This window comes from Squalius cephalus (genome assembly GCF_949319135.1).
Source record: "Squalius cephalus genome assembly, chromosome: 19".
Taxonomy (NCBI): Eukaryota; Metazoa; Chordata; class Actinopteri; order Cypriniformes; family Leuciscidae; genus Squalius; species Squalius cephalus.
In genome coordinates, this window is record NC_137140.1 from 7,197,383 (window position 1) to 7,225,246 (window position 27,864).

General features: G+C 39.7%; 1 protein-coding gene across 2 annotated transcripts in view; it reads left to right on the top strand.

The window, feature by feature from the left end:
• bicc1 (BicC family RNA binding protein 1) overlaps positions 1 to 27,864 on the top strand; it is a 103,785-nt gene extending 75,921 nt beyond the window's left edge. Inside the window, exons 9-21 of one of the 2 annotated variants that reach the window (XM_079851682.1) lie at positions 2,819 to 2,950; positions 5,746 to 5,968; positions 6,793 to 6,951; positions 7,430 to 7,611; positions 7,750 to 7,891; positions 9,310 to 9,463; positions 9,561 to 9,717; positions 12,690 to 12,729; positions 17,338 to 17,492; positions 17,653 to 17,806; positions 19,346 to 19,503; positions 20,320 to 20,419; positions 24,724 to 27,864. In XM_079851682.1, coding sequence (XP_079707808.1) covers positions 2,819 to 2,950; positions 5,746 to 5,968; positions 6,793 to 6,951; positions 7,430 to 7,611; positions 7,750 to 7,891; positions 9,310 to 9,463; positions 9,561 to 9,717; positions 12,690 to 12,729; positions 17,338 to 17,492; positions 17,653 to 17,806; positions 19,346 to 19,503; positions 20,320 to 20,419; positions 24,724 to 24,854 — 1,887 coding nt within the window. In that variant the 3' untranslated portion in view covers positions 24,855 to 27,864. The remainder of the gene's footprint in view (positions 1 to 2,818; positions 2,951 to 5,745; positions 5,969 to 6,792; positions 6,952 to 7,429; positions 7,612 to 7,749; positions 7,892 to 9,309; positions 9,464 to 9,560; positions 9,718 to 12,689; positions 12,730 to 17,337; positions 17,493 to 17,652; positions 17,807 to 19,345; positions 19,504 to 20,319; positions 20,420 to 24,723) is intronic. The other variant, XM_079851683.1, reaches the window with a different exon arrangement.

Sequence of the window (27,864 nt, forward strand, 5' to 3'; positions counted from 1 at the left end):
ACAGACGCACGTGGTAAATTAGGAAATGAACTTGCGCTCCAGAGGGCGGTTCAGTGCAAAGAGGAGGCGTGTTCCGGCGCAAACGTTCCCTGGTGCTATTTTGCAGGTTTAGAAAACAATTCCGCCACTGACCAGGAAAAACCTAGTCTAAAGTCAGTGGCGTGTTGCGCATGTTATTCAAATGCTATTTTAAGGGCGCATGCTTGGCCATAATCAATGTAGCGTGTGCACAACGCGCATACACTTTGCTTATCTCATCTACACACAGACGCACCAGTTCTCATTTTTAGAAAACCATACATTATTACAAGGAAAAATATTAACACACGAGGGAAATCATTGTTGTGTCCATGAAGAAATAGGCATACATCTAGCTTACACATTTACCCAAATTATCATACGCCTGTTTAACCGAAGCTAATTTGGGTGGGTTTTTCCCATCCCCAATGTAACTTCTCTGTCTTTTACGCCCCTGACGAGAACGTCGGTCTCCTCGGCTGTGAACCGCTCCTGGTGCGCGCCTGGCAAATCCGCCGTTATAATAGCAATCCGCCATGGAACAAGCGCGCCTGCTCTTAAAGCGAATGTGAGATGTCGCTCTGATTGGTTTATGTCACGTTACGCCCAAACCACACCTATGAATAATGAAGCTACTTCAGACCAACCCATTTTAGATTTGCGTCGGGCGCAAGAGTCATTTATCCCGCCGGTATAATAGCAACAGCGCCCAAGACCCGCCCACAAAGTTACTTGCATTTCGCGCTTGATACTTGCATTTCAGATCGTTAAAATAGGGCCCAATGACTGCATACACATTTTGTATGTTCCAATCTAATTTTTTTAAACATGAAAAACAGTAAATTATACCCCCTGCAGACTCTCATGACTGTGTCAAGTTGACTAAATCTCTTAAAATATCAGATAATTTGACCTTTTTTTGACAGTTGATAGTGATTCACCAAAATTTTGGTCGGCCAAAACTGAAATCATTGGCTGAAACAGCATTTAATAAACTGTTCTCCTTTGGCACGTTTTGATTGTGTCAGTGTCTATTTTTTGGATTGACAATATCGATTTATCGTTTTTAATCAATCTTTCAGTAAATATTTTAGTCTATGCTGTAGGCCTGTTCAGTCAATGCATGAACAAAACTTCACTAAACATCATTTGTAGCAATAAATCGCTTTTGATATGAAACAAAGTCTCCGCTTTCAGTCATTTTTTTATAATGAAATTCATACAATAAATATTGTTTTAACGTTCTGCAATGTGGCTTGATAGATAACAGCATGTGAACTCTTTCCGGTCATCTTTCTCTTTACTACTAGCACAAAATAAACATGAATGAACATCAGAAGGTATGTTGAAAGATACAACTCATGTTCTCATGTATTTGCGCAATCAGTGTTTCAGCCGCAGAAAGACGTCAATAAACCAGCTTGTAAATAATGTACAATTATTACATTTACATTTTTACTTAACCTGTTGTCTTCATTCAACAAGTTCTTTATTACAAGCACTTTTTAAATATTTATAGTTCAACAACAAATTAATATATCATTAAAAGTTGATATAAAAGTGCCTTATGTGCAATTTAAATACTGTATGTATATACAACTACATTTTTATTTGAGTGTTGATTATTAGAAGTAGTTAGTTCATTGATTATCAACTGAAATTTAGTTTTAGTTTTTGGCCAAACAAAAACTTTGGTTTCTGTAAAAAAATAAAAATAATAATTGGTGCATCACTTGATGAAATTTACCTAGAAAGTATATATATGAAACCAACATATATTATTACTTTTTAATTAATGGTTACACCACATTATCATTATCACTAGTGTTAAAATTATATAAAAGTGTTTCATTTTTTTTGTGTGTAAAAGTCAAGATTTAGTTTTCTCTGTCTTGGACATTTTTCATCTTTGATTTTCATCCAAAAATATCTAAACCATTAAAAGATAATACATTTAATTTAGAAGAAAAATTGGGCCATTAAACGGCCATCTAGCAACCACCAAGTACACCCTAGCACCAACCCAAACCACGCCAAATTTTGCACAAGCGAGCACTTACTACTTCAGAAAATGTGAAGATTTAGTTTCTTTCTTCTCTCATTTTCATCTTCCCTCAAGTCACCAGAGAAATAGTGACTCTGGTTTGTCTCATTATGTGGTCTCCAAACAACACAGAAGAACATAAAAGTGACAAAGGCAGGGGCACCAGAAGAAGCATAAAAACACAATCCTTTTGAGGAACACACAAGTGGAGAAAGCGAAATAATTAGCCTTTCAACACTGCGGTCCTCTCTGGAGACAGATATCGGCCCGTCTGTCCCCGCAAGCCAGCCCAGTCCTGATTTAAACACGCAGCAGGAGGCCAAGGGAAGAGACAGTATTCAAGAATAATTTATTCATGCTTTTTGGCTCGATTTAGATCCATTAAGGACATTTTTAGCATTTACAAATAAGACTGTCATAGCAGGCTTCCCACCACACAATCTAGCCTCTAGAACTTTTCCTGCATATTTAGCAGTTTCTTCACTGCCTGCTGAGTTAGCTGTGTCAGGAGAGGAAAAAGAAGGTCAAGGACCAGTAAATGAAAGCCTTACTCCTAGAGTACCTGCTGCTGTTTTTCTTTTCAACATGAGAAGTAGGTGATGGATCACTCCTGAATAACTGTAGCTTTGCTGCTTTAGGACTGAGGCCAACTGAGTCCTTGAAACACTTAACTTTCGACTCAATGAATGATTTACAACAGTGTAGAAAAACTTTGTTCATTTCTCTTTCTTGCTTTTTTCCTTGTGCTTTCTGCAGGGCTGCCTGCCACTGGTGCTGATGTTTGATATCAAAGAGGACATTGAGGTGGAACCACAGTGCATTACTTCCCTAATGGAACAGCTTGATGTGTTCATTAGCGTCAAACCAAAACCCAAGCAACCTAGCAAGGTTTGCACGCTCACCCAAACCTACATATACAACATCACATATGGTGGCGGAAACCATATGTCTACATCACACTCTCAGCATGTTTTTGAGCCATTTTGCTATTACTCTCAATCAACCTGTTTCAAGGTGAGTTTCAGTGGATGAATGAAGTCAGTTCTCCTCAGTTGAGGAACCAGAGGTGTAGTTCCTCACACTAACTATCAACATGATCCACTAATATTTGACAACCAGAATATGTCTAAATACTACTTATACCCCTACTTATATTCTTTAAAAAATGTGCTTGTATATATTTATTTGAAAAAAATGCAGCATTTTTATATGTATTACTGTATATGCAATACCTTTCAAAAGTTTGGGATGAGTAAAAAATATATATATATTTTTTAAAAGATTTATAAAGAAGTTAATACTTTTATACAGCAAGGATGCGTTAAATTGATCAAAATTACAGTTTAAATTAATTAAAGACATTTATAATGTTACAAAATTTTAATTATTTTTGATCTTTCTACCAATCAAAAAATCCAGATAAAAACAAACACAGTTTCCACAAAACAATTAAGCTACACAACAGCTTTGGCCATTACATAAGTTAATAATGTTTCATAATATTACTGTTTTTACTGTATTGTTTGTGCAAATCAATGCAGCCTTGGTGATTTTTGTTTTTTAGTGCCACCATGTAAGACACTTTGAATCAGATCAAGCATTAAGGCCTAGTTCTCTCAGAGGCTCAAAATTAAGGCGCCTTAGTCTTGTAAAAGTAATGTATGGAAAATATAGGATTTGTGGGTGGCTTACTACCAGGATGTGGAAACTGGGAATGCTTCACGTCCTTGGTCATGGTCAATGGTGAAATCCTATCCAGTGTTTTAGGCTAAATGGCAGCACTGTAAATTATCAGTCTTATAGCAAAAACCTCTGTTTTTTCCATTTCAGTGTTTTGTGTTGATGCCTCCAGCTTCTCTTTTTCACTCTGCTAATAGTGTGCTACAGTAGTAGCCTTGACTATTGTATACAGCACATATATAAGGAAGGAAGTATATTCTATACCACTTGAGGCGGAAAAAAATGAGGACATGCAGAATTTCAGTATATACCAGGAAACCCCAGATTCATTTCAGATCAAAGAGTTCACCACTAATAGGCAGATCATTTTCAGCTTCATGATGATGTTAAATGGATCTTTAGAAATAAAAATACCATTGATGTTTTGAAATAAGAGTTTGACGTACAATGAAAACATACTGTACATTTCAGAAATCAAAACTTCCTCCTCAGTGAACAAAGACCATCTATTGAAACTGTTTAACCCCCTTTAAAAAGAAAAGCACATTATACTCATAATGATGACATTCTACACTACAAAGACAAAAGGCAGTGACTACACCAACACTACCACCAATTTTTAAAAAAAAAATTGTAGTTAAGGACCATTCACACAGAACACATTTTTGCATCTGACTAATGCATGTTTATACAGAAAACAATCAGTGCAGTGAAATGCAAAAATGTGTGAACAGCCCCTGAAGGCCCCATATACTTCAAGCGAAATCGTATGACGTCATTTCGAACAAAATCAGGCCAAAATGAAGTTTGTTTGGAGTTTGTTTCTGGAGATCAAAACATTTAGCCAAACCCAGTGGTGTCCAAACCTGCTCCTGGAGGACCAGTGTCCTTCAGAGCAGTGGCTCCCAAACCTGGTCCTGGAGTTTTTGCTAAATGAATTGATGAGTTGAAACAGGCGTGTTTGATTGGAGAGACATCTAAACTGTGCAGTACTCCAGGACCAGGGTTGGGAACCACTGCTTCAACTTGCCTCAACACACCTGCCTGGAAGTTTCTAGTATACTCAGGCTGAATCCGAAATCGCCCCCTAAACCCTCAATTCATTAGTCCACTAATACAGTTCACTTGAAGGAGTGAATGAAAACGAGTGAGCGAATTCGGACAGCCATTGAACGTACATCAGCTGTACACTTGTTATTGCGGTCCAATGTGGGATAGAATGAGTGAACTCAATTACGTCCACTATGGTTTCGGACACCACTACAAATGGGTGTCCTCTCAAATAATGCCCTACTTGAGGGTATAGGGACGATTTCGGATTCAGCTTTAGTCCTAGTAAAACCTTGATTAGCTGGTTCAGGTGTGTTTAATTGGGGATGGAGCTAATCTCTGCAGGACTGTGGCCCTCCAGGAGCAGGATTGGACACCCCTGGCCAAAGCGAACCTTCAGGAAAAGTTAATACCTTCGAACTACCATTGGTCCGTGGCGGCGTAATCATCTACGTAATAGATAGTTGTGCGCTGAGGCTCTACCTTCTTTGATGTGGAATTATCGAGGTCAGACGTCTGCAAGTAAAACATGACGTGACTTGACTGGAGAGCCAAATTGCAGAGCTTGTGCAAACATATCCCCATCGCTATGATCAGATGCTTTCTTAACTACTGTTTTCTTACTTCTGTCATTTTTGTTGTGCGTTTATTTTGTTATTGAGAGGAAAGCACGTAACATATTTATATTCACCTAAACGCCGCTCTCTGCAGCGTGGGTGCGTTAGGATGTTCTCTAACATATTTCGACTTCTTTTTACCCCACTGATTGAAGAACTTTGCTATGAGTATATTGGAGCCTTTATTGTCTTCATGAGAACTTATTGTCTTGTTCTGCTCTGTCATTTACTGTCATTTCACTGACAAACAAACACTGTAATGATCAAATATAGTGCTTACTAGTGGAAGGGAGCTGATTTCTAAACTCTAAATCTCTTTTTTCTGTGGGCTGTCAGTCAGTGATAGTGAAGAGTGTGGAGAGGAACGCTCTGAACATGTATGAGGCCAGACGCTATCTATTGGGTTTGGAGAGCAGCGGTGTATCAGTCCCCACCAACACCTGCAGCATCACCACTAATGGTGGCAGTCCTCCGTGTATCCCTGTCCCACCTCCAGCTCTCAGCTGCCCCGTGGGGCTCGACATCTTGGCCTCAGCCGGCCTCGGCCTCACCAGCCTGGGTAAGACAACAGTGAATTTATGTTATGGTGACTATAAAAGTGTATTCTAGTCTATTAATCAGCTTGACTTCAATTTTCATGAATCTATTTTTTGTGGATTGAAACTGGAGTATACAATACAATGTTAAAATGTCGAAATGCAGGTCTGTGAAAACAATACAAAAAGTTAGGGGGGCATTATAAGCAACCATTAGGCTTAGCCTTCTGCATGGTCCTAAAGTTGTTGTTACACAACCGTGTATTTCGACGCAAGGGCGGGAAAAGCCGTCACTCAGTGAGATCGCATCAATACCAAACAACTTGTTCCTGTCCTACATTTTTTACACTTCAGTTTAGGGTCCAATTCTCACTATTAACTAGTTGCTTATTAGCAATATTACTAGCAATGCATATTACTAGGATATTAGCTGTTTAATTAGTATGTATAAAGCACATATAAATGCCTTATTCTGCACAACCATATTCTTTATCCCTTAATCCTACCTAATACCTAAACTTAACAACTACCTTACTAACTTTTAATAAACAGTAATTAAGAGTTTATTGAGGCGTAGTTAATAGTTAGTTAATAGTGAGAAATGGACCTTGATCTAAAGTGTGACCATTTTTTTCTTGTTCAAGAAGCCATTTCTCTTGGATATACATCACAATAGGGAAGAAAAAGTATATCGCAACTTATGTTTCATGTCGACTATAAAATTTGTTGTTGAAATGAACACTGTATAAGCTGATAAGTTGCAGGAGGTGTACAGCTTGCATAGTGTCTTTATTTGTGTTAAGTATAATGTTGACAGTGTGTATGGGTTATTGTCTCTGACCTGCAGGTCTTCTTGGACCTACAACTGCCTCCATGACAGGACACTCCACCAACTCCCTTCTCAACGCTCTCAACAGCTCCATCAGCCCATTACAGACACCCTCCTCTGGAACGCCCAGCCCCACTCTCTGGTCCAACTCACTGGCCAGTCCCGCCAGCACACCAGGTAAAGAGATGACTGACAGAGTTTCTTCTCAAACAATCACACTCAATATGCATTCATCGTCTCTTGAAATAAATCAAACTTTGCAATCACATTGTACCTGAACTTGAAAATGTTTTTGGTCCATTTTACATTCTAATTGTTTTTTTAGAACCCAGTCCATTTGTTTATTTTATTATAATTTCATTTTACAATAGTAATATTTATCTTTTTGATCCACTTGTGATAGGGTCTCAGTTCGCTTTACAATCACATTGTTTTTAGAACCAAGTCCAATTGTTTATTATTTTATTTTATTTTATTTTATTGTTCTATTAAATATTGGAATTGTATTATACAACAGTGATATTTATCTAGAGTCTCAGTCCACTTTACAATCACATTGTTGTTGTTTAAGAACCAAGTCCATTATTTGATTTGAAATTAATTTTTTTATATTAAGTGAAAATTCAAACCAATGCTGGCTCATTTTTTTCTTTAGGATTCTCATCGCCCTTGATGATTCACCCAGCCACCCAGGCCACTCTAACTAGCATCTTGCTGTCAGGAGTACCAGGCTACACCCACAACACTCCATCGCCTCCGCCAGGTCTCGCCCCTATTGACGCCCAAGTCAACGGAGTATCAGACTGCAGTAAAGCTGTGTCCTCCCTCAGTAGCAAAGTGAGCACGCCTTCTTTCACTATCATGAGATAGTGGTATGTATATATGGTTATGCTAAAAAGCTGTCTTGAATATCTCTCATAGTTTGTCATCTTGGACTTCCTCTTGACCAGAATATTGTGTGCATGTGTTGTGTAGCAGCCCAGCACCATGTACAGCAGAATGTCTGCAGCGTCTCTCGCAGATAAAGTTCTGACCGCAGCTCATGGTGACTCCGTGCAGGAAGCCAGTCCTCACTGCCCTTCTGAACCACTGTCCAGCAAGTCCAGCCAAGACCAAGGTCTGCATCACCCACAGCTCCTCATTACAAGATGCATTTCTCTCCACAGCAAAAATCACTCACTTGACTTGTAATTTTGTCTGTTTTTCCTTGTAAAATTATCCATAAATTATTTATATCATTTTATATTTTACACTCAAACCAAAATTTATTCAGACACCTTGCTATCCTAACTTACATAAATTAACTATAGTGTTCTGCACCCACTAGTAAAAAAAATATCCAAAATGATATATGGTGTTTGACTGTATATTATATTATTAATAATTTATGAATTGAATTTATAATTAATTTGTTTATTTTTATCATCAATTATATATAGAATTTGATTATTTATATAATTTAATGTAATTATTTATATTTTATATAATCTATTTTAAGCTTAAAATAGTTCTATTCATCAAAGAATCCTGAAAGTATCATGATTTCCACAACAATTATTAAAAGGCACAACTGTTTTCAACATTGATAATAATAATAAGAAGAAATATTACCTGAGCATCAAATCATCATATTAGAATGATTTCTGAAGGATCATGTGACAAATTCAGCTTTGATTCACAGGAATAAATTACATTTTGAAATATGTTAAAATAGAAAGCAGTTCTTTAAAATTGTAGTAATATTTCACAATGTTACAGTTTTTACTGTATTTTTGATCAAATAAATGTAGCCGTGGTGAGCATAAGAGAATTCTTTCAATCCCAAACACTATAATGTGTGTGTGTGTGTGTACACACACACATTCCTAAAGTCAATTAAGTGTGATGGCGTACTCTACAAGAGTGATTCCTGACATTTGTCAGAATTGAGTCATTTTATCTGGTAAATGCCAGCAAGCTTTATTTGTATTGCAATGTATGCCATGTGAATCAACACTTCATGCATGCCAATTTCCAAGGCTAAATATATTGAAAGATATATTATACTCACCTTTATTCAGGCCTAATGTAACCAGTGACATTCACTGCTGAATCCTGTCAACCGTTTGATGAACACATGAAACAACTCCTTGACCTTCTCTAGATTGAAAGCCGAGAATTTACTGACTTTGGTCAGTCTAATTATGGATAAATATAAACTCAGTTCCAAATGGTAATACCATTCCTTCCTGCTCTATGAACGGGGCATTTGTGGAAATACAAGGCCAAGGTTTTCCGTGCTCCGGCATTGTTAAAGCTGTTTGAGTTGGCCCTACATCCATTTAGCCTGTGTGTTTTTGCTTTCAGATGAGGCGAAGTCAATTCAATCTCGTTATTCCTTAAAAGCAGTGATGGTAAATGGCGTGTTAGATTCTCTGATGCTGAGTGCTGCAGGAATACAATCTCAAACTACTCAGCTAAAACGTTCAATATGTAGGCTTGAGGAAAGAAAAACACAGTCGCGTCTATATGTGTGTGTGTGTGTGTGTGTTTCAGGCTCGGATACGTTCGTGGAGGTGGGCATGCCCCGAAGCCCTTCTCACTCGGGAAACAGCAATGAACTGAAGCAGATGTTGGCGTCCTGTAAGACAACATCAGGAAAGAGGCAAGCCCTGGAGCTGCTACAGGGCACCAAGAACTCCCTCCTACAGTACGAACACTCATCACTCAACAGTCAATCACTAGTCCATGTTAGAGGTAGATGATGATAATGCAACATGTTTACTCCTATTCTTTTACCTATCTAGTTCAGAGTGTCTGTTGTCGGACTCTGACTCCAGCGCCTCTGAGAGTCCGGTGGCTGATAAACGCGCTCCGGGGAGCGAGAGAGCAGCGGAACGGGCCGCTCAGCAGAACTCGGACAGAATCCGCCTTTCTCCCCAGTCCTCATTCTCCAGTATGCAGGTGATGCACTCTTAATGTCACTTCGAATCTCGTCAGGCGCTTCCCTTAGTTTAAAATACAATTATCGGATGAATCGAGCAGCCGTGAATATCACATTTAACTTTCATTGTTTCAGACTAACACCCCTCATGGATATAATAGCTCAGGGGCGTAGGAGCCATTATTTCAAAATCTAAGTTTTGTCCCCCCCACTATTTCCCAATGTAAGATTTTGTTTTGCATTGCCTGCCTATCTCTGCCGATTTCAGAGTCTCCAAATGAATCCATATTGCAACTTTTAAATACATAATTAAATTTTTTTAAACAAAATTATAGGCTTAAGTGCAGGGTCCGAAAGTTGGTCGTTTTGTCGCTATGGTTACACACACAACACACACACACACCGTTGGCGGTGCGCTCAAAGTCATCTGTCAGTTGTGCAGTTACCCAAAATCTCCTGAATGAAGTTAAAACCCATCATGTCACTGAAATGTGTTTTTTAAATCAAGTGATCAAAGTGCTCGTTGCCGCTGCGATCAGTGGCGCGGATACAGTGTTTTCTCGTGTGGCTCGCGCACACGCCGCACTGTCTTCACTCGGACGCGCGCTTCAATCAGTTGCGGATACTCTCTATTCGTTCGGGTGAAATCACAAAACATAATGCACACAAACGTGTCCCTGCTTGATATACAACCACTGATGAACATAATCGGTTTTGATGAGAGAAAAAAGGTATACGAGAAAAAGAAAAAAAAACTATACGAGTGTGGATTAGAACCCAAAACCTCTGCCACGGTTAGCGAAAGTTCTACCACTGGACCACTAAAGAATATGTTGTATGTTATATGCACACAAAAATTCTTGGCACTGACAACATATATTAGACTACGATAACATATTTTGAGCATTTAAGTGCTTATATATATATATATATATATATATATATTAGTGCTGCACGATTAATCGTATCGCAATCGCAATCGCGATGTCAAGCCTACGCGATTATATGACGCAAAATGCTGCGATTTTATATTAAATAAACAAATTAGCGCTGTTAACGCACTTATTAATGCAAATGCTTTTAAACCATTCATGCGCGATAAGACATAAAAGAACGAGCTGCCTGTGAATGTCCTCCTGACACACAGATAGACGCGCGCCAGTATCAAGTTCTCTTTCGCGGTAGAACGTTCAACACACATGTATGCCAAAATGAACGCGCTGCCTGTGAATGTCCTGACTGTGACAGACAGAAAGACTCGCGCTAATATCGTGCGTGCGCACAAAACAGCATGACAGAATACAGTTCTCTTTCGAGCTTGAACGAACAATAACACACACAATTATGCAAAAATGTCTTTTTGTCGAGTGTCTTCATAACATAAGAGTAGTCTTATGATGAACATGAAGAGTTGTGATGACTCGTGAAAGAATGAGGCGCGTGTGAGATCCGCGTCTCTGACAGCGGCTGGTCTTAAAGGGACAGTACAGTAGCCACTAATGTCGCTAAAGTTATTCTTTTTTATTTTTTATTTTTCTATTTTTTTATTTTTTATTATTATTTTTCTTTACCCCTGACATGTATGGTTATATGTACTCTTGTATGTAAATTATGTTTTGTTCTTGTTAAAATGCAAAAAAAAAAAAAATCTGTCGCTAAAGTTAATCAAAGAACAAAGGGAACAGAGAAAAACACTCACTGCTCTTGACTAAAGAACTTTTTTCTTTAGGCTGATTATCACTAATCTGTGTGTGCATTTATTTTCCTTGAGAACCAAACAAGTTGACTCATGAAACCATTTGTTTATTATATCGCATATCGCAATCGTAATCGCAATATTGACCTCAATTATCGCAATATGAGATTTTCCCCAAATCGTGCAGCCCTAATATATATATATATATATAAATTCCCCCGAACCCCCCTAGCATTTACTGCCCCCCCCCCCCCCCCCCCCAGGTTCAAAATTGCTCCTACGCCCCTATAATAGCTACACTACTGGTCAAAAGTTTCAGTTTTCTTAATGTTTTTGAAAGTCTCTTATGCTCACCAAGGATGTATTTATTGGATCAAAAATACAGTAAAAAAATGTGTCAATTATGATTACAATTTAAAAGAACTGTTTCCTATTTGAATGTATTTTTAAAATGTAATTCATTCCTGATTTGCAAAAGCTGAATTTTCCACATCCTTACTTCAGTCTTTAGTGTCACATGACCCTTCAGAAATCATTCTAATATGACGATTTGGTGCTCAGATATTATCAGTGATTATTGGTGCTCAATTATTAATAATGGTTCTTAATATTATCAGTGTTGAAAACAGTTTTTGCTGCTTAATAATTTTGTGGAAACCTTGATCAATTTTTTTCAGGATTCTTTGATGAATAGAAAGTTCTAAAGAACAGAATTTATTTGAAATAGAAACCTATTGTAACAATATAAATGCCTTTACTGTCAGTTTTGATCAATTTCATGCATTCTTGCCAAATAAAAGTATTAATTTCTTTTGAATGGTAGTGTATCACGGTTTCCACAAAAATATTAAGCATCAAAAACTGTTGTCAACATTAATAATAATTAAAAAAAAATCTTGAACAGCAAATCCGCTTTCTGAAGGATCATGTGACACTGAAGACACAATTGTACTGTTTTTACTGTATTTCTGATTAAAAAAAATTTAGCCTTAGTGAGGATGAGAGACATTAAAAAAATCTGAATTATTCCAAACTTTTGACCGGCAGTATATGTGCGCCTGTGTCGTGATCTCATGTCCTGCCTCTCAAGACAATGCAGTGTTTCTAAAACGACAGAAAGTCAACACTATTCTGTCCGCCACAGTCTGCTAAATGGTTTTGAAAGAATGAGGCAATGTTTACCATTTTCCTTTCTCATACTATAAACCAATCTGACAGGAGAAATGAGGGACATAACTCTTAAATCCTTTCCAACAGCCTAAACATTCTTTGCTTTCTCTCTGTTCACGTCTACAGGCGTTCGACTACGAGCAAAAGAAGTTATTGGCGACCAAAGGTATGTGACTGACCAATCAAAACGCAGTTAAAGCTATATACCGAACTTTAAGAGTGTCTCCCACCCATCTATATTGTTAAAAACAATTCTGCTGGTAGGCGGTTTGAGGAATTGGAAACCGGTTATGTTTAGTCTAGTGTGCCAGCAATGAACAAAGCAAGACTACAGTGTCTTCATATGCTGAATGTCTGGCAATGAGTAGGGTGTCATTAAAGTCCTGTTTCACATTCACGGTAAATAAACTCTGCCTCATAAAGCTTCTCCACACCTCACGTCCTGTGTCCAGTGTTCACACTGTAAACTATGGGCCTGAGAATGCGGAATGTACCCAGTGTAAACGCTTTTCTTTACCTCATACTGTTAACAGTTCTTTGTTGATGATTTATGTTGGAACTGTATTGAAATGTGGCACGGTTTTATTGTAAAACTCTGGGTTTGGCCGATTTAGCACAATGTTAGGGAATTTGGCATTAAATTCTAGATCAACTAATTATAAATTCTCATAAAAAACGTCAATACCGTTTATGTTTTAGCATTTTTTGTTCATTTGTTTCTGTTACGAACCGCTCTGAGACACGAAGGTTAGATCCAAATGCAGCTTTATTGGCTGGGGCAATCCAGAGGCGTAATCCAATGTACAGGCTAGGGTCATACACAGGCAGGCAGTCAAAACAAACTAAACCAACAAACAGGCAGGGACCAGAGGCAAGAGAGTAATCCAGGGACCAGAGGCAAGAGAGTAATCCAGGGACCAGAGGCAAGAGAGTAATCCAGGGAACAGGGCAAGATATCAAAAGAAACAAGAAAACCAGGGAAACGCTCAGAAATGCAGTGTAACACTTAACAAGACTTCGCGGTGAGTGAATGAATGAACAAGGTATATATAGACTGAGACTAACAGGATAAGACAAAGGTGAATGCAATCAGTGAATGAGGTACAGGTGAATGTGATCAGTGATAAGTGATAATGAGTCCAGGCAGTGAGTTCTGGGAAATGTAGTTTGAGAGTGATAGTCTTATGTGGAGTGCCCTCTGGTGGCTCTCAAGGGCAACTCCAGCTGGTGATCGTTACATAGCCCCCCCTTTAAGGAGCGGATTCCAGACGCTCCTAAAACTGTCCAGGAGGGAGGTGGAGCGGAGGCGGACTCGGGGGCGGGACGGAGGGCCAGGCCCGTGCAGCGGAAGGGGACCTGAAGACTCCGGCAGGGCGGAAGGCCAGGACGGAGCAGGCTGTGCAGGCGGCCAGGGCGGAGCAGGCTGTGCAGGCGGCCAGGGCGGAGCAGGCTGTGCAGGTGGCCAGGGCGGAGCAGGCTGTGCAGGCGACCAGGAAGGAGACGACCCTTCAGGCGGCCAGGGAGGAGACGACCCTTCAGGCGGCCAGGGAGGAGACCATGGCACAGGAACAGACACCGGCTCAGGAACAGACACAGGGACAGGAACAGACACCGGCTCAGGGACAGGAACAGACACCGGCTGAGGAACAGACACCGGCTCAGGAACAGACAGCGTGACAGCGGCCATCTCTGTTGAGGGCTCAGGTTCAGGCGTGTCGGCGGCTATCTCTGCTGAGGGCTCAGTCGACGTAGCAGCGGCCATTTTGTCTAGAGACACTGGCTCGGTGGCGGCCATCTTGTCTGGAGACACTGGCTTGGCGGCGGCCATCTTGTCCGGAGACACTGGCTCGGCATACGTGACTTGAACAGACTCTGGATCGGCGGCGGCCATCTTGTCCGGAGACACTGGCTCGGCGGCGGTCATCTTGTCCGGAGACACTGGCACGGCGGCGGCCATCTTGTCCGGAGACACTGGCTCGGCGTCGGCCATCTTGACCGAAGACACAGGCGTGGAGTCGGCCATCTTGTCCGAAGACACAGGCGTGGGGTCGGCCATCTTGTCTGTAGACACAGGCCTGGAGTCGGCCATCCTGTCCGAAGACACAGGCGTGGAGTCGGCCATCTTGTCCGAAGACACAGGCGTGGATTCGGCCATCTTGTCCGAAGACACAGGCGTGGGGTCGGCCATCTTGTCTGTAGACACAGGCGCAGAAAGAGGAAGAGGAACAGATTCAGTCTCAGCGGGACGAGACTCTTGACGGGCGGATGTGACGTGAAGCTCAGTCTCTGGATCGGCAGAAGTGACGTGAAGCTCAATCTCTGGATCGGCAAAAGTGACGTGAAGCTCAGTCTCTGGGTCGGCAGAAGTGACGTGAAGCTCAGTCTCTGGGTCGGCAGAAGTGACGTGAAGCTCAGTCTCTGGGTCGGCAGAAGTGACGTGAACAGTCTCTGGATCAGGATCAGCGCGCTCTGAGCTTGACGGGACCAGCAGCGGCGAGGGATTTGAGCTGGGTAGGACCAGCGGCGAAGAGGGCTTTGAGCTGGACAGGACCAGCGATGAAGAGGGCTCTGAACTGGACGGAACCAGCGGCGAAGAGGGCTCTGAGCTGGGCAGGATCAGCGGCGAAGAGGGCTCTGAGCTGGGCAGGACCAGCGGCGAAGAGGGCTCTGAGCTGGATGGGACCAGCAGTGAAGGCTCTGTGCTGGACGGGACCAGCGGTGAAGAGGGCTCTGTGCTGGACGGGACCAGCGGCGAAGAGGGCTCTGAGCTGGACGGGACCAGCGGTGAAGAGGGCTCTGTGCTGGACGGGACCAGCGGCGAAGAGGGCTCTGTGCTGGACGGGACCAGCGGCGAAGAGGGCTCTGAGCTGGGCAGGACCAGCGGCGAAGATGGCTCAGGACTGGACAGGACCAGCGGCGAAGAGGACTCTGAGCTGGGCAGGACCAGCGATGAGGAGGACTCTGAGCTGGGCAGGACCAGCGGCGAAGAGGGCTCTGAGCTGGATGGGACCAGCAGTGAAGGCTCTGTGCTGGACGGGACCAGCGGTGAAGAGGGCTCTGTGCTGGACGGGACCAGCGGTGAAGAGGGCTCTGTGCTGGACGGGACCAGCGGTGAAGGCTCTAGCTTGGCGGGCATGCCGCTTGCTGTCTCAGGCACGGCGGGCATGACGCTCTCAGTCTCAGGGGCGGCGGGCATGACGCATACTGCCTTGGCTTCGGCAGATCTGGCGTGAAGTGCGGGCTCGGCTGAACTGGCGTGAAGTGCAGGCTCGGCTGGACTGGCGTGAAGTGCAGGCTCGGCTGGACTGGCGTGAAGTGCAGGCTCGGCTGGACTGGCGTGAAGTGCAGGCTCGGCTGGACAGGCGTGAAGTGCAGGCGGTGACATGGCGTGCCACGGAAGGAAGTTCTCCAGACATCTGGAGAGTGCCTCTCTCCAATCCAGACCGGAGAGATCGGGGAGCTCCCTCGGGTCGACCTCCTTAGCCCCCAGCCGGTAACACAACTTAATTGCCTCGTCACCCAGAGAGCAAGAGGCAGCGAGAGGAACAAACCCCCAGGTGTACTGGAACAGATCGAGGCTATCCAGGGCCAAGGCCGCGATCTGTCCAGCGAACTCCCGGCTCATGCTTGGAGGATCAGGCGAGATCCGTACTGCTGGATTCCTGGAGGTCATAGCTGCTGGATCTGGGTGTGGCGAAGTCTTCTGTTACGAACCGCTCTGAGACACGAAGGTTAGATCCAAATGCAGCTTTATTGGCTGGGGCAATCCAGAGGCGTAATCCAATGTACAGGCTAGGGTCATACACAGGCAGGCAGTCAAAACAAACTAAACAAACAAACAGGTAGGGACCAGAGGCAAGAGAGTAATCCAGGGACCAGAGGCAAGAGAGTAATCCAGGGACCAGAGGCAAGAGAGTAATCCAGGGAACAGGGCAAGATATCAAAAGAAACAAGAAAACCAGGGAAACGCTCAGAAATGCAGTGTAACACTTAACAAGACTTCGCGGTGAGTGAATGAATGAACAAGGTATATATAGACTGAGACTAACAGGATAAGACAAAGGTGAATACAATCAGTGAATGAGGTACAGGTGAATGTGATCAGTAATAAGTGATAATGAGTCCAGGCAGTGAGTTCTGGGAAATGTAGTTTGAGAGTGATAGTCTTATGTGGAGTGCCCTCTGGTGGCTCTCAAGGGCAACTCCAGCTGGTGATCGTTACAGTTTCTCTCTCTTATTTTTATATTTATACTTTCTATCTGTCACACCTAGTCCGTCTGTGTCGACGTAAACCCTATGTCGTCGGGACCACGTGTGATTTAGAAATTACCCCCTCCCCCCACATCTGAATTATTCGCACGGGATAAGCGAAGTGATTTTACTCGAATTTACTGACTTATCTCCCGGATATGATGTCAATAGGCTATTGCTTGGAAATGTCTTGTCGAAAAAAATAATTTTCATTGCTTTAGTGAAAAGTAATATTATACAATTAAAATTAATTATTAAAAAATATATATATAATATTTATATTCAGTTATATATACAATTCAATTATATTTTATAATATATATAATTATATATATATTAGATTGTATATATCATAAAATATATAATGGAATATAAAATAAATAAATGTTGTAAATTGTAATGTAAATATATATTTTTCTATTTAGGACTGGAATCTGGCATAATTCTTGATGAGATTCACATGTGTGATTCTGATTAAAGTGTGATGCATAGGCAGTGACTTTGACTGTGTTTCTCGTTTCAGCCATGTTAAAGAAGCCAGTGGTGACGGAGGTCCGTACCCCCACGAACACATGGAGCGGCCTGGGCTTCTCAAAGTCTATGCCTGCAGAAACTATTAAGGAGCTGCGAAGGGCGAACCACGTCTCTTATAAACCTACCATGTCAACTACATATGAGGTAAAGTCAAAAAACTCCAGCAGATGGGAGAAGCATATGCCTCCTATGATTGTAGTTCATCCGGTGCATTCTTTCTCACTGATGTTGCTTAGCTCTGGCAGTGCCTATAGGCTTGTTTTTTAGTGGAATAAACATGATCTATGATATGTATTTGTCTAAGGGGTCGCCTCTAGCCCTGTCCCGCTCCAACAGTAGAGAGGGGATGGCGAGTGGCAGCGACTCGGATAACTGGAGGGAAAGGAATGGGAGCGGGCTCCCGATACACAGCGAATTCCCCTCTCCCATCAGCCCAAAAAGGAAGCAGAACAAAACAGGTGTGCTCTTCAGTCAACAGGACTGTATTAATGTGACAAAATAAAAGACAAAAATGGCTAAATATCAGTATGTTAGTGATATTAAAGGTAATTTAAAACATCATTTAACTTTATAAGTGACAGAATTGAGACGATACATAGGCAGCTCCGTTAACAAACACTGATTTTACTCCTCAAGCGGACTACACAAGAAACTCAACTAACATGTACTAGATTTTAACGTTAGCATGTTACTAAGCTAACTTCCAGTCGCTTTATTCACTGCCATTGTGAAGAAGTGCATTCAAACTTACTTTTACTTTTTGCTTAAGAGTACTTATTACGCAAATAATATTCTTTAAAAGAATAAACTTCAATGTAATGTTTTCAGACAATTAATTGCATCATATTTGCAATTAAATGAAAATAAAATGAAATCATAATTATGTCAATTACTTAGAATAATTAAAGGAAAATGTATTTTAGTTTAAATTAAACTTAATATCGCTTTTTTGACATACTTAAGTAGAACTTAAGTACATCTTTATATATAATTTCATAATTCTATTGGCTTTGAAAAAATGTTAAGTGTACTGCCGAATATACTGACAAGCATTTATGGTAAACTAAAATGTAATTTAATGTAATTTCTACTGAAACTTCTACGAATTTAAATATATTTGTAATTACACAAATTGCAAATTAGTGCATTTAAAATAAATTTCCTTTAAATGTAACAGGGGAAAACATTGCAGTTAAAATTCAATTTCAATTCAAGTATTTTACTTAAGTCAGCACATCAAAATAAGTACTTTAAATCACAACAAAAGATTATTAAACATAATGATTTAAAACAATGCTTGAAAGTAAAACTATTTGACACGTACAAAATGCACTTATTAAAAGTGTACTTACAGTAAGTATTATATTATCTTTCTTTTCTTTTCTACACTTTCTTTTAACTTTATCGTTGTTACGGTGTAATTATATTTAAGTACTGAGTAATATTAATTAACATGCATTTACTAGATGGTTTGGGTTTGGGGTTACACTTTATTTTAAGGTGTCATTGTTACAGTGTAATTATATATTTAAGTACTGATTAATATTAAGCAACTACATGTACTTACTATAGGGTTAGGGTTTGGTTGAGGGTTAGTTAGTTGCATGTAATTATGCATAATTTCCTGTTATTACTACGGTAAGTACATGTTACATATGTATGTAATAAGGACACTGTAAAATAAAGTGTTACCGGGTTTGGTTGAGGGTTAGGTGCATGTAATTATGCATAATTTACTCTTATTACTATGGTAAATACATGTAACATATGAAACAAGGACACTGTAAAATAAAGTGTAACCAAAAATTCTTCTAAGATTTATAGTACACTACAAGTGAACATTAAATAAAATTAAGCGCACTTGTTTTTCACCAGGGTGTGAACGCATCTTGACCAAGACAAAGTATCTGTGAAGCCTTAAAATACTGTTTTGGTTTGGTTTGTTTTGGTAACCTGGTAAACATTGGTAACTATTTTTTTTATGTATTTTGGGTTAGAGCACTACCTAAGCAGCAGCAACTACATGGACTGCATCTCGTCAGTGACGGGAACTAACGGCTGTAATCTCAACACATCTTTCAAAGGATCTGATCTGCCTGAGCTCTTCAGTAAACTTGGCCTCGGGAAGTATACCGACGTCTTCCAACAGCAGGAGGTACAGACTGCCGATATCTTCTCTATTAGTGTTGCTGTTTGATATGAGAGCACATAAATGAGTTTTAGATGATTTCTGTCACCGGGAGGCTGTTTTTATGTTTTATGTCTTTCAGCGCTTAGATTATTTTAGCTTTAGAAGGCACTTTAAACTTTATTTATCAGCACAGTCTTTGGCAAAATAGGCTTTTATGACGCAACATGAAATACTGGAGTGAACAGCTAACTAATTTTTTGAACAAACACATCTGTCAGGTTTAATGCAAGTTTCACACGTAATGAATCTGAACAATTTGGATATACATTTTTCATCTCATATATATTAGATTTCACAATATATCATATTTTTAATATTTAATATGTGTTATTTATAAATGACCAGCTCCAATTTTATAATTTATGGCTTTTATTAAAAGAAATACTCAATGTAGTAACGTGTAGAGCCACATAATTATTACGGAGAAGAAACACTGTCAGTGTGACAGCTCTATGTCATGTGCTGTCTGAAACTGGCCTAAGGTTACCGTGACGCAACTTCCAGCACAGAACTGAAAGCCTTAGAAAAGCCAAAAGATAGTTCTGTGATTTATACAATATGCCAAGCACTGTATTTCAAGATGCCAGAGATAACACTGTGGAGTCCAATGTTTGGTTCTGGCTTGTATCTTGTAAACATATCATCAGAAAGTTAGAGAAAGAGTGTAGTGGTCAGTGCACATGCACTCAGATGCAGGTTTGATTCTGGAATATGTCTCTGACCACACAAATTTTTCTCTGAAAGTCCAAAGTAAAAATGCAGTTTCTATCTTTTTATCAGATTGACCTTCAGACATTCCTCACGCTGACCGATCAAGACCTGAAAGAGCTCGGCATCACTACATTCGGAGCCCGCAGGAAAATGCTGCTGGCCATCTCAGGTCAGTTCCCTTTCAAACAAACAACTAGGGTGTAATAAATACTATTACCAGTAACCTTTAAGGATTCTCTGTACATTTCTTGATTCCACAGAAAAAAATAAAAATAAATAATAATAATAATATATACACTCACCTACAGGATTATTAGGAACACCATACTAATACTTTGTTTGACCCCCTTTCGCCTTCAGAACTGCCTTAATTCTACGTGGCATTGATTCAACAAGGTGCTGAAAGCATTCTTTAGAAATGTTGGCCCATATTGATAGGATAGCATCTTGCAGTTGATGGAGATTTGTGGGATGCACATCCAGGGCACGAAGCTCCCGTTCCACCACATCCCAAAGATGCTCTATTGGGTTGAGATCTGGTGACTGTGGGGGCCATTTTAGTACAGTGAACTCATTGTCATGTTCAAGAAACCAATTTGAAATGATTCGAGCTTTGTGACATGGTGCATTATCCTGCTGGAAGTAGCCATCAGAGGATGGGTACATGGTGGTCATAAAGGGATGGACATGGTCAGAAACAATGCTCAGGTAGGCCGTGGCATTTTAACGATGCCCAATTGGCACTAAGGGGCCTAAAGTGTGCCAAGAAAACATCCTCCACACCATTACACCACCACCACCAGCCTGCACAGTGGTAACAAGGCATGATGGATCCATGTTCTCATTCTGTTTACGCCAAATTCTGACTCTACCATCTGAATGTCTCAACAGAAATCGAGACTCATCAGACCAGGCAACATTTTTCCAGTCTTCAACTGTCCAATTTTGGTGAGCTTGTGCAAATTGTAGCCTCTTTTTCCTATTTGTTATGGAGATGAGTGGTACCCGGTGGGGTCTTCTGCTGTTGTAGCCCATCCGCATCAAGGTTGTGCGTGTTGTGGCTTCACAAATGCTTTGCTGCATACCTCGGTTGTAATGAGTGGTTATTTCAGTCAAAGTTGCTCTTCTATCAGCTTGAATCAGTCGGCCCATTCTCCTCTGACCTCTAGCATCAACAAGGCATTTTCGCCCACAGGACTGCCGCATACTGAATGTTTTTCCCTTTTCACACCATTCTTTGTAAACCCTAGAAATGGTTGTGCGTGAAAATCCCAGTAACTGAGCAGATTGTGAAATACTCAGACCGGCCCGTCTGGCACCGACAACCATGCCACGCTCAAAATTGCTTAAATCACCTTTCTTTCCCATTATGACATTCAGTTTGGAGTTCAGGAGATTGTCTTGACCAGGACCACACCCCTAAATGCATTGAAGCAACTGCCATGTGATTGGTTGATTAGATAATTGCATTAATGAGAAATTGAACAGGTGTTCCTAATAATCCTTTAGGTGAGTGTATATATATATATATATATATATATATATATATATATATATATATATATATATATATATATATACACCTTATTAATAAAGTTTTATTTTTAACATTGATTTTTTTATATATAATATATATTAGAATGCATATATATAGAAATTGCATATTTATTATTAATTGTTTATTATTATTTACTCGAGTTAACAAATTACATTAAATGGCTTGTAATTTTTAAGGATTTCTCAATTAAGCTGCTTTAAGTTTTTAGGTTGGTCCTAATGCACAGATCTGATCTTTTTTGTTGTACATTCATTGAAGACGTACTATTTACACTTAAAGGGGTACTTCACAACTGGCAAAATGGGCTTTCAATAAAACTTGGCTGCCAGTGCCTATACAGTGTAAAGTCGAAACATTTTTAAATCTGTGCCACCTGACTTGAGAAAAACTTCCCTTTTGCCAAATAGGTTAGAAAAGTTCAACAACCGTAAATACGGTGAGAATGCCAAAAAAATCATAAATACGATAAGAGCGCCGTGACCTAAAATCTGAAAAACCTCTGTGTTTGTAGTCAATATTTCAGACTGGATGACCACAAAAAACAAGAAGTCCAAACGGAGGGGAAAAACTGAAAGAAACACATGAGACACATGCGCATTGGCTGGTCCAGCCTAAAAAATGCCATTTTTTGTCATGATTTGAGTGTTTAGAAACAACATTTATGAGAAAGTTGTTGTCCGATTTCATTGGTGATTTCAAATATGAAATTGAATTGTAAACTTGGCTCTGGAGAATTTGATGTTTCCCCATTCAAAGAGGTAGGATCTGTACTTGCATGACTGAAATAGCTTCCAGAGAGAAAAAAAAAAGCTTCAAAGATGGCTGCCGAGTGAAATGACTTTCCTTAAAGGGACTTTGGTAATGGTATTTAACTACATGTACTTAATATAAGGTTAAGGTTTGGTTTAGGGTTAGTTGCTTGTTAATATGCATAATTTACTGTTATTACTATAGTAAGTACATGTAATTTCTGTAACTATGTCACCTTAAAATAAAGTGTTACTGAAAGTTTAATATCAAACTTGGTACCAACCAATAGAACATTAACCATAACAGCAGATGGACACAACATGCCAAGCAAGATTTTCCTTTTTAATAGCTTGGAGTAATTTGGACAGCTGCAGGGTTTGGGGATTACGGTTATGATTTATTGAGGTGTCAGAGATGAAATTGGATTTGGCTTTCTACTTACATAACTGGCCAGGGTTGACTGACTGTCCACAACCCAGCATGACAGCAAGTGGAAGTGACAAGCTTGGCCGTTTAGACATCTAGAACATCTGTGATATATTTCGACCACCCACTGCTAGATAACCATAATGACTTCCTGCAGTCTGGCCAGGATATTTACTAAAACAAAAACATTGTTCCTGTTTTATCAGCCCCATGGTTTGAGAATAAAACACAATGCCTGAGGTTGAGGTAGCCCTTTCATTGTCAAAAGTGAAATTATGGCACAGATGGGATTCCAAATTGTTGAGGTACGAGGTGGACAGGAAATGACTGCAGGCCCGTGTTTATTTCTCTGACTGACCTCAGATGCCAAAACACAATCCTATTGGGCTGATGCAAGTTTGGTCCCAGTGAGAGAAATGTCCTCCTTTGCTTGGGTCCTCTACAGCAAAACAAAAAATGGGAACATTGGCATTGCCAAATCCATCTATGTAAATAAGAACATAGTGCGAACACTCTGAGCTTCCGAAACCATAGTGAGCTGTCAACATAGGCAGCATTTTAAGGTAGTATACCTTATTTTGACCAGATTTTAAGGCACAATGCATGAGAAAGCGACAAGCTAATTGCAAAAATGCGTTTTCCTGTTCGGTGTAATGATTTTTTTGAATGCCCCAACAGCCTCTGTAGCCCCATTTAGCCACTTGTTAGCAACCGCCTTTTTCAAGACAAATAAAAACTTCCATGGAGCTATGACTGGTATATTTTATGTCGTAGAATAAAGCGTGAAAATATCTTGAGCTTTTGTTAACCAGACCTTATTTCAGGCATTTAACAACAACAACAAAACCCATTGACTTCCCAGGACAATGGAACCGGAAGTGCTACGATGCTAATTCGTTTCTTCTGGGTTTTGGCCTACAAAAATAAGTCATCCCTGCAGCACACTATAGATTTGCTGGCTTGTAGAGCATTCCAAATAGATATCAGTAATTTAGTCAAATCTTTCTTTGGAGAAATGCAATTGAAGCAAACTTGGTGGAATAGTACAAATTCCCAAGAAAACTGAATTAAATTTATAAATAATAATTTATATTTGTTAACAAAAACATTTTAAATGGTTTTAAAAAAACTTCTTTATCCTGACAAAAAAAATTTTGCACCAGATGACATTTTTACAGTCATTATATTTAAATATAGTTATACTATTTAAAAGTTTTTCAAAACCCTAAGACTCAGACATGAATATAAATATTACATGTGTAAGAACTTGGCATATGTGTCTTAAACTGGATATTCAAAACATTATTCTTTTTCTTTATCTTAGACAGTCTTATTTGTCATTGAACCATCTGCCTATGTACAGTAGCAAGTTCAGTTTTTCAGCAGTGCCTCAGTGTTTCTGTGGTGTTGAAGTCTGCATTAAATGGAAATTCACCCTGTCTATTTTCCCTGCATGTTATTATAGTGAATGATTCATCTGTGCATGTTTTATTTTTTTTTAATGTTTTGACTGGATCTTCCAGTAAGACTTCTTACTGGTTGTCAACATCCAGTCAACAACCGATGCATAGAACCAAGTTTCTGCCCTACATCGGTTTCTTTTTCGATAATCCGTTAAACTTTTTGATGTACTTCATAAAACAAAAAAGATCTGTCTCAACTTCTGCTTCACCGTCACTTTAACTTGCATGTATGCAGTGTAAACAATGAATATTTAAGCCCTCTTTTTGTTTTGACAGAGCTGAACAAGAACCGAAGGAAGCTCTTTGAGCCGCCCAACATCCGCTCCTCGTTCCTGGAAGGGGGCGCCAGCGGTCGACTGCCACGCCAATTCCACACAGACATTGCCAGTGTGAGCGGGCGCTGGTGAGCCCATGCCAATGCATCAACGGACAGCCTGAACTGCACAAATTCCCATTCCCAACCTGACATAAAATACTGGACCAAAACCCGGATCTTCTGAAACTGTGCCAAATAAACAATGTCCATGAAACAGAGGTTAAGGGTCAAAGAACTGTTGAATATTATATGCAGTATGGTACATTATGCAATATGGTACTCGTGTTAAAATGAAGGAAATGTTGTGAAGGAACATTGGAGCTCCTGCACTGTGCTTGTATATGGAGCAGGTAGACTTTTATTTATATGCTTGTCTTAGGCTTTGCCATACTAATTCTTTGCACTTTAAAAAAAAATGCTAAATGCTTTATCTATGGACAGATTCGCCTGATTAGATGTGCTTGGATCTTACTTAAAGCACTTAAATGGATATCAAGCCAAAGTGTTCTGCACAAATTATCCATAAGCGAATCTCATCTCATCCCACGGGCTGCACCACAGTGAAATCACCAGCCTGTTGTAATTACTAATGGACCTTAGTCAGAGTAAACGCATTCAACACAAATAAAATGGAGTGTACGAATATCCCTCACAGGCTAGCAAATTAAATATGACGTCTACCCTGACTAAGGTCCATTGTACATTGTCTATATATATTTTTTCTTAACCTATACGTTGTTTACTCTTAAAAGGATAGTTCACAAAAAAAGGAAAATTCGAGCATCATTTCCTGTATGACTTTCGTTCTTCTATGGAAAACAAAAGAAGACATTTTAAAGAATGTTTGGCCATACAATGATAGTCAATAGAGCGCATTAGTGCCCGGACACTTTTTCAACGGCGCTGGCTCCAGAAGTATTTTTTTCATTCATTTCTCCCATAGGGATTTAAAAAAAAAACTTTGCTTAAGAGTTATAAGCCATTAGCCACACCAACCAGCTACAAGGTGAATCACAACATAACTTTGATTTGAAGCCAATGTTTGAAAATTGACCAAAAAGACAAAGGTACAAGACTGTGTGCTTAACGGCTTTAGTGAAGGAAAGAACTACAATCCCATGAAGCATTGCGAATGACATAATCAAATAAAAAACGATTTAATGCTGTTGATTATATTTATAGAAACAATATATTTTAAGCTTATTGCAAAATATGCGTACATGTTCAAATATTTATATATTTTAGGGAGACTGATTTGATTACGTCATTCACGGTGCTTTCAGAGGGCTGGTGCTAAAGAGATCTTTTGGCTTGATTTGCTCGTCACAACTGATTGGTGGACTTTTCTACACAGTATCATGGGTAGTGTAGTTCCATGAAAATCATCTATTAATTACGATTATTTTAAAAATGTTAAAATAATGCAAACAGATGCTTCATCAAAAGCATATACCATCGATCAACAACCTTTAACAGTCTATAAGTTATCATAAAAATGAAAAAAAAATAAGAGTTTTTAGTACTGGAACCCAACTGTCTCACTCTATGGGGTCCAATACAACTTTAGACCTTCATTGAATGGACAATATATCTTTTGTGTTTCTGCAGAAGAAAGAAGTCATGCAGAATAAACATTTTTTAGATGAGCTGTACCTTTAGCTGTTGGCTTTAGAGCTTATAGCCGGCCTGTCAGTAGTAGCTCTCTAAATAGTGCCTCTTTTTAGCCACTGACAGAAGTGCAAATTACACCAGCTCTGTTTCAACCACCTTCCTGAACGCCACAGACCACAAGTCTTCACTGACCGCACTTGGAATTCTTCTCCGAGCCAACCATGGCTTAATCCACGGCTTTTCTCCTGCACGCGACCAAAGTCTGTGCTGCTTTCTTGAGCTCTAGACTTCCTACACGGTTTAAAGCGGCTTGTTTACCTCTATCTTCTCTCACCATTGTTACTCTATCCCAGCGCGCTCTTTGTATTCCCGTATTCTTCGGATATTTCCAAAGCACGTCTTTCAGTTCTGACTATATCTAAAGCTGTGAATGTTGCCAGATGTACTCCGAAGTATTGATACCCCCAAGTGCCTTTTGTCTTGCACTGACAACTTTTCCAAAGTAATCGAAGACTATCGATCTCTCAAAGGTACAGTGTTTTACTGGGAAGTACCACTTACAGAGCGATCTCGCAGTGCATTGCTTTATCTTTACATGTATGGTAAATAGTACTTCCATTTAGCTCTTAAGTACATTGAATTTGTACCTCATGATAAAGGTACTATTTAAGTTTGTATTTTGTGTATTGTCTTATTATGATTGTTTATAGACTTTTTTTAAGTTGTTTGCTTTGATAATTTACAGACAGTAGCAATCAACCAATCAATCAATTTGTGTAATGGTTTGTAATGTTTTTTTAATCAAATTGAGACTGACAAATGAGTGAAACAATAGCTCTCTGTGTAGCCTAAAATATTATTAGTAATAATAAAATGCAACAGACTATGCAAAGAATCACTTTGCCATTTTAGGTTTAAATGTTTCCGTTTAAGCACATACGCTTTTGCGTTTTATTGGTTGTTCCTTGTTTTTGTTTTGTTTTTTAAAGCGAATTAATTTTATAGACTTTGTTTTCAGTAAATTGCTACTTTGATATATCTTAGATTAGTGCCTTTTATATGCATCAAATGCTGTTTTAGTGAGAGACCGATTGTAATTCATTTGTAGAATTGTTTTGTTCTCTCCCTAAGAGGGAAAAATAAGGGACGTCTTAATTTTCTGACATGGCCTTCACATGGCCAGCACGTTTTTGAGTGTTTTTGACCAAAGTCAAATGCTTAACCTCTGGGTTATGAGGTTACATACATCATGTCCACAAATGTACAGAGCAGTGAAGCACATTAACCAGTATTATTCTTCCAAATGTACGTTAGTTGGCCAGTGCCTTGGGATTGACTTTTCTGTGAGCTTGGCGCAGATTTTGTAATATACTCCATTGTAATGATCTATGACGATGGTCATAAATTTGTATAATTGCCATAAATGTGGTATTGCTGGATGGTCTTTATAAGTTGGAGGTGTTATGAAAGAATAAAGCTTTTCCATTTTA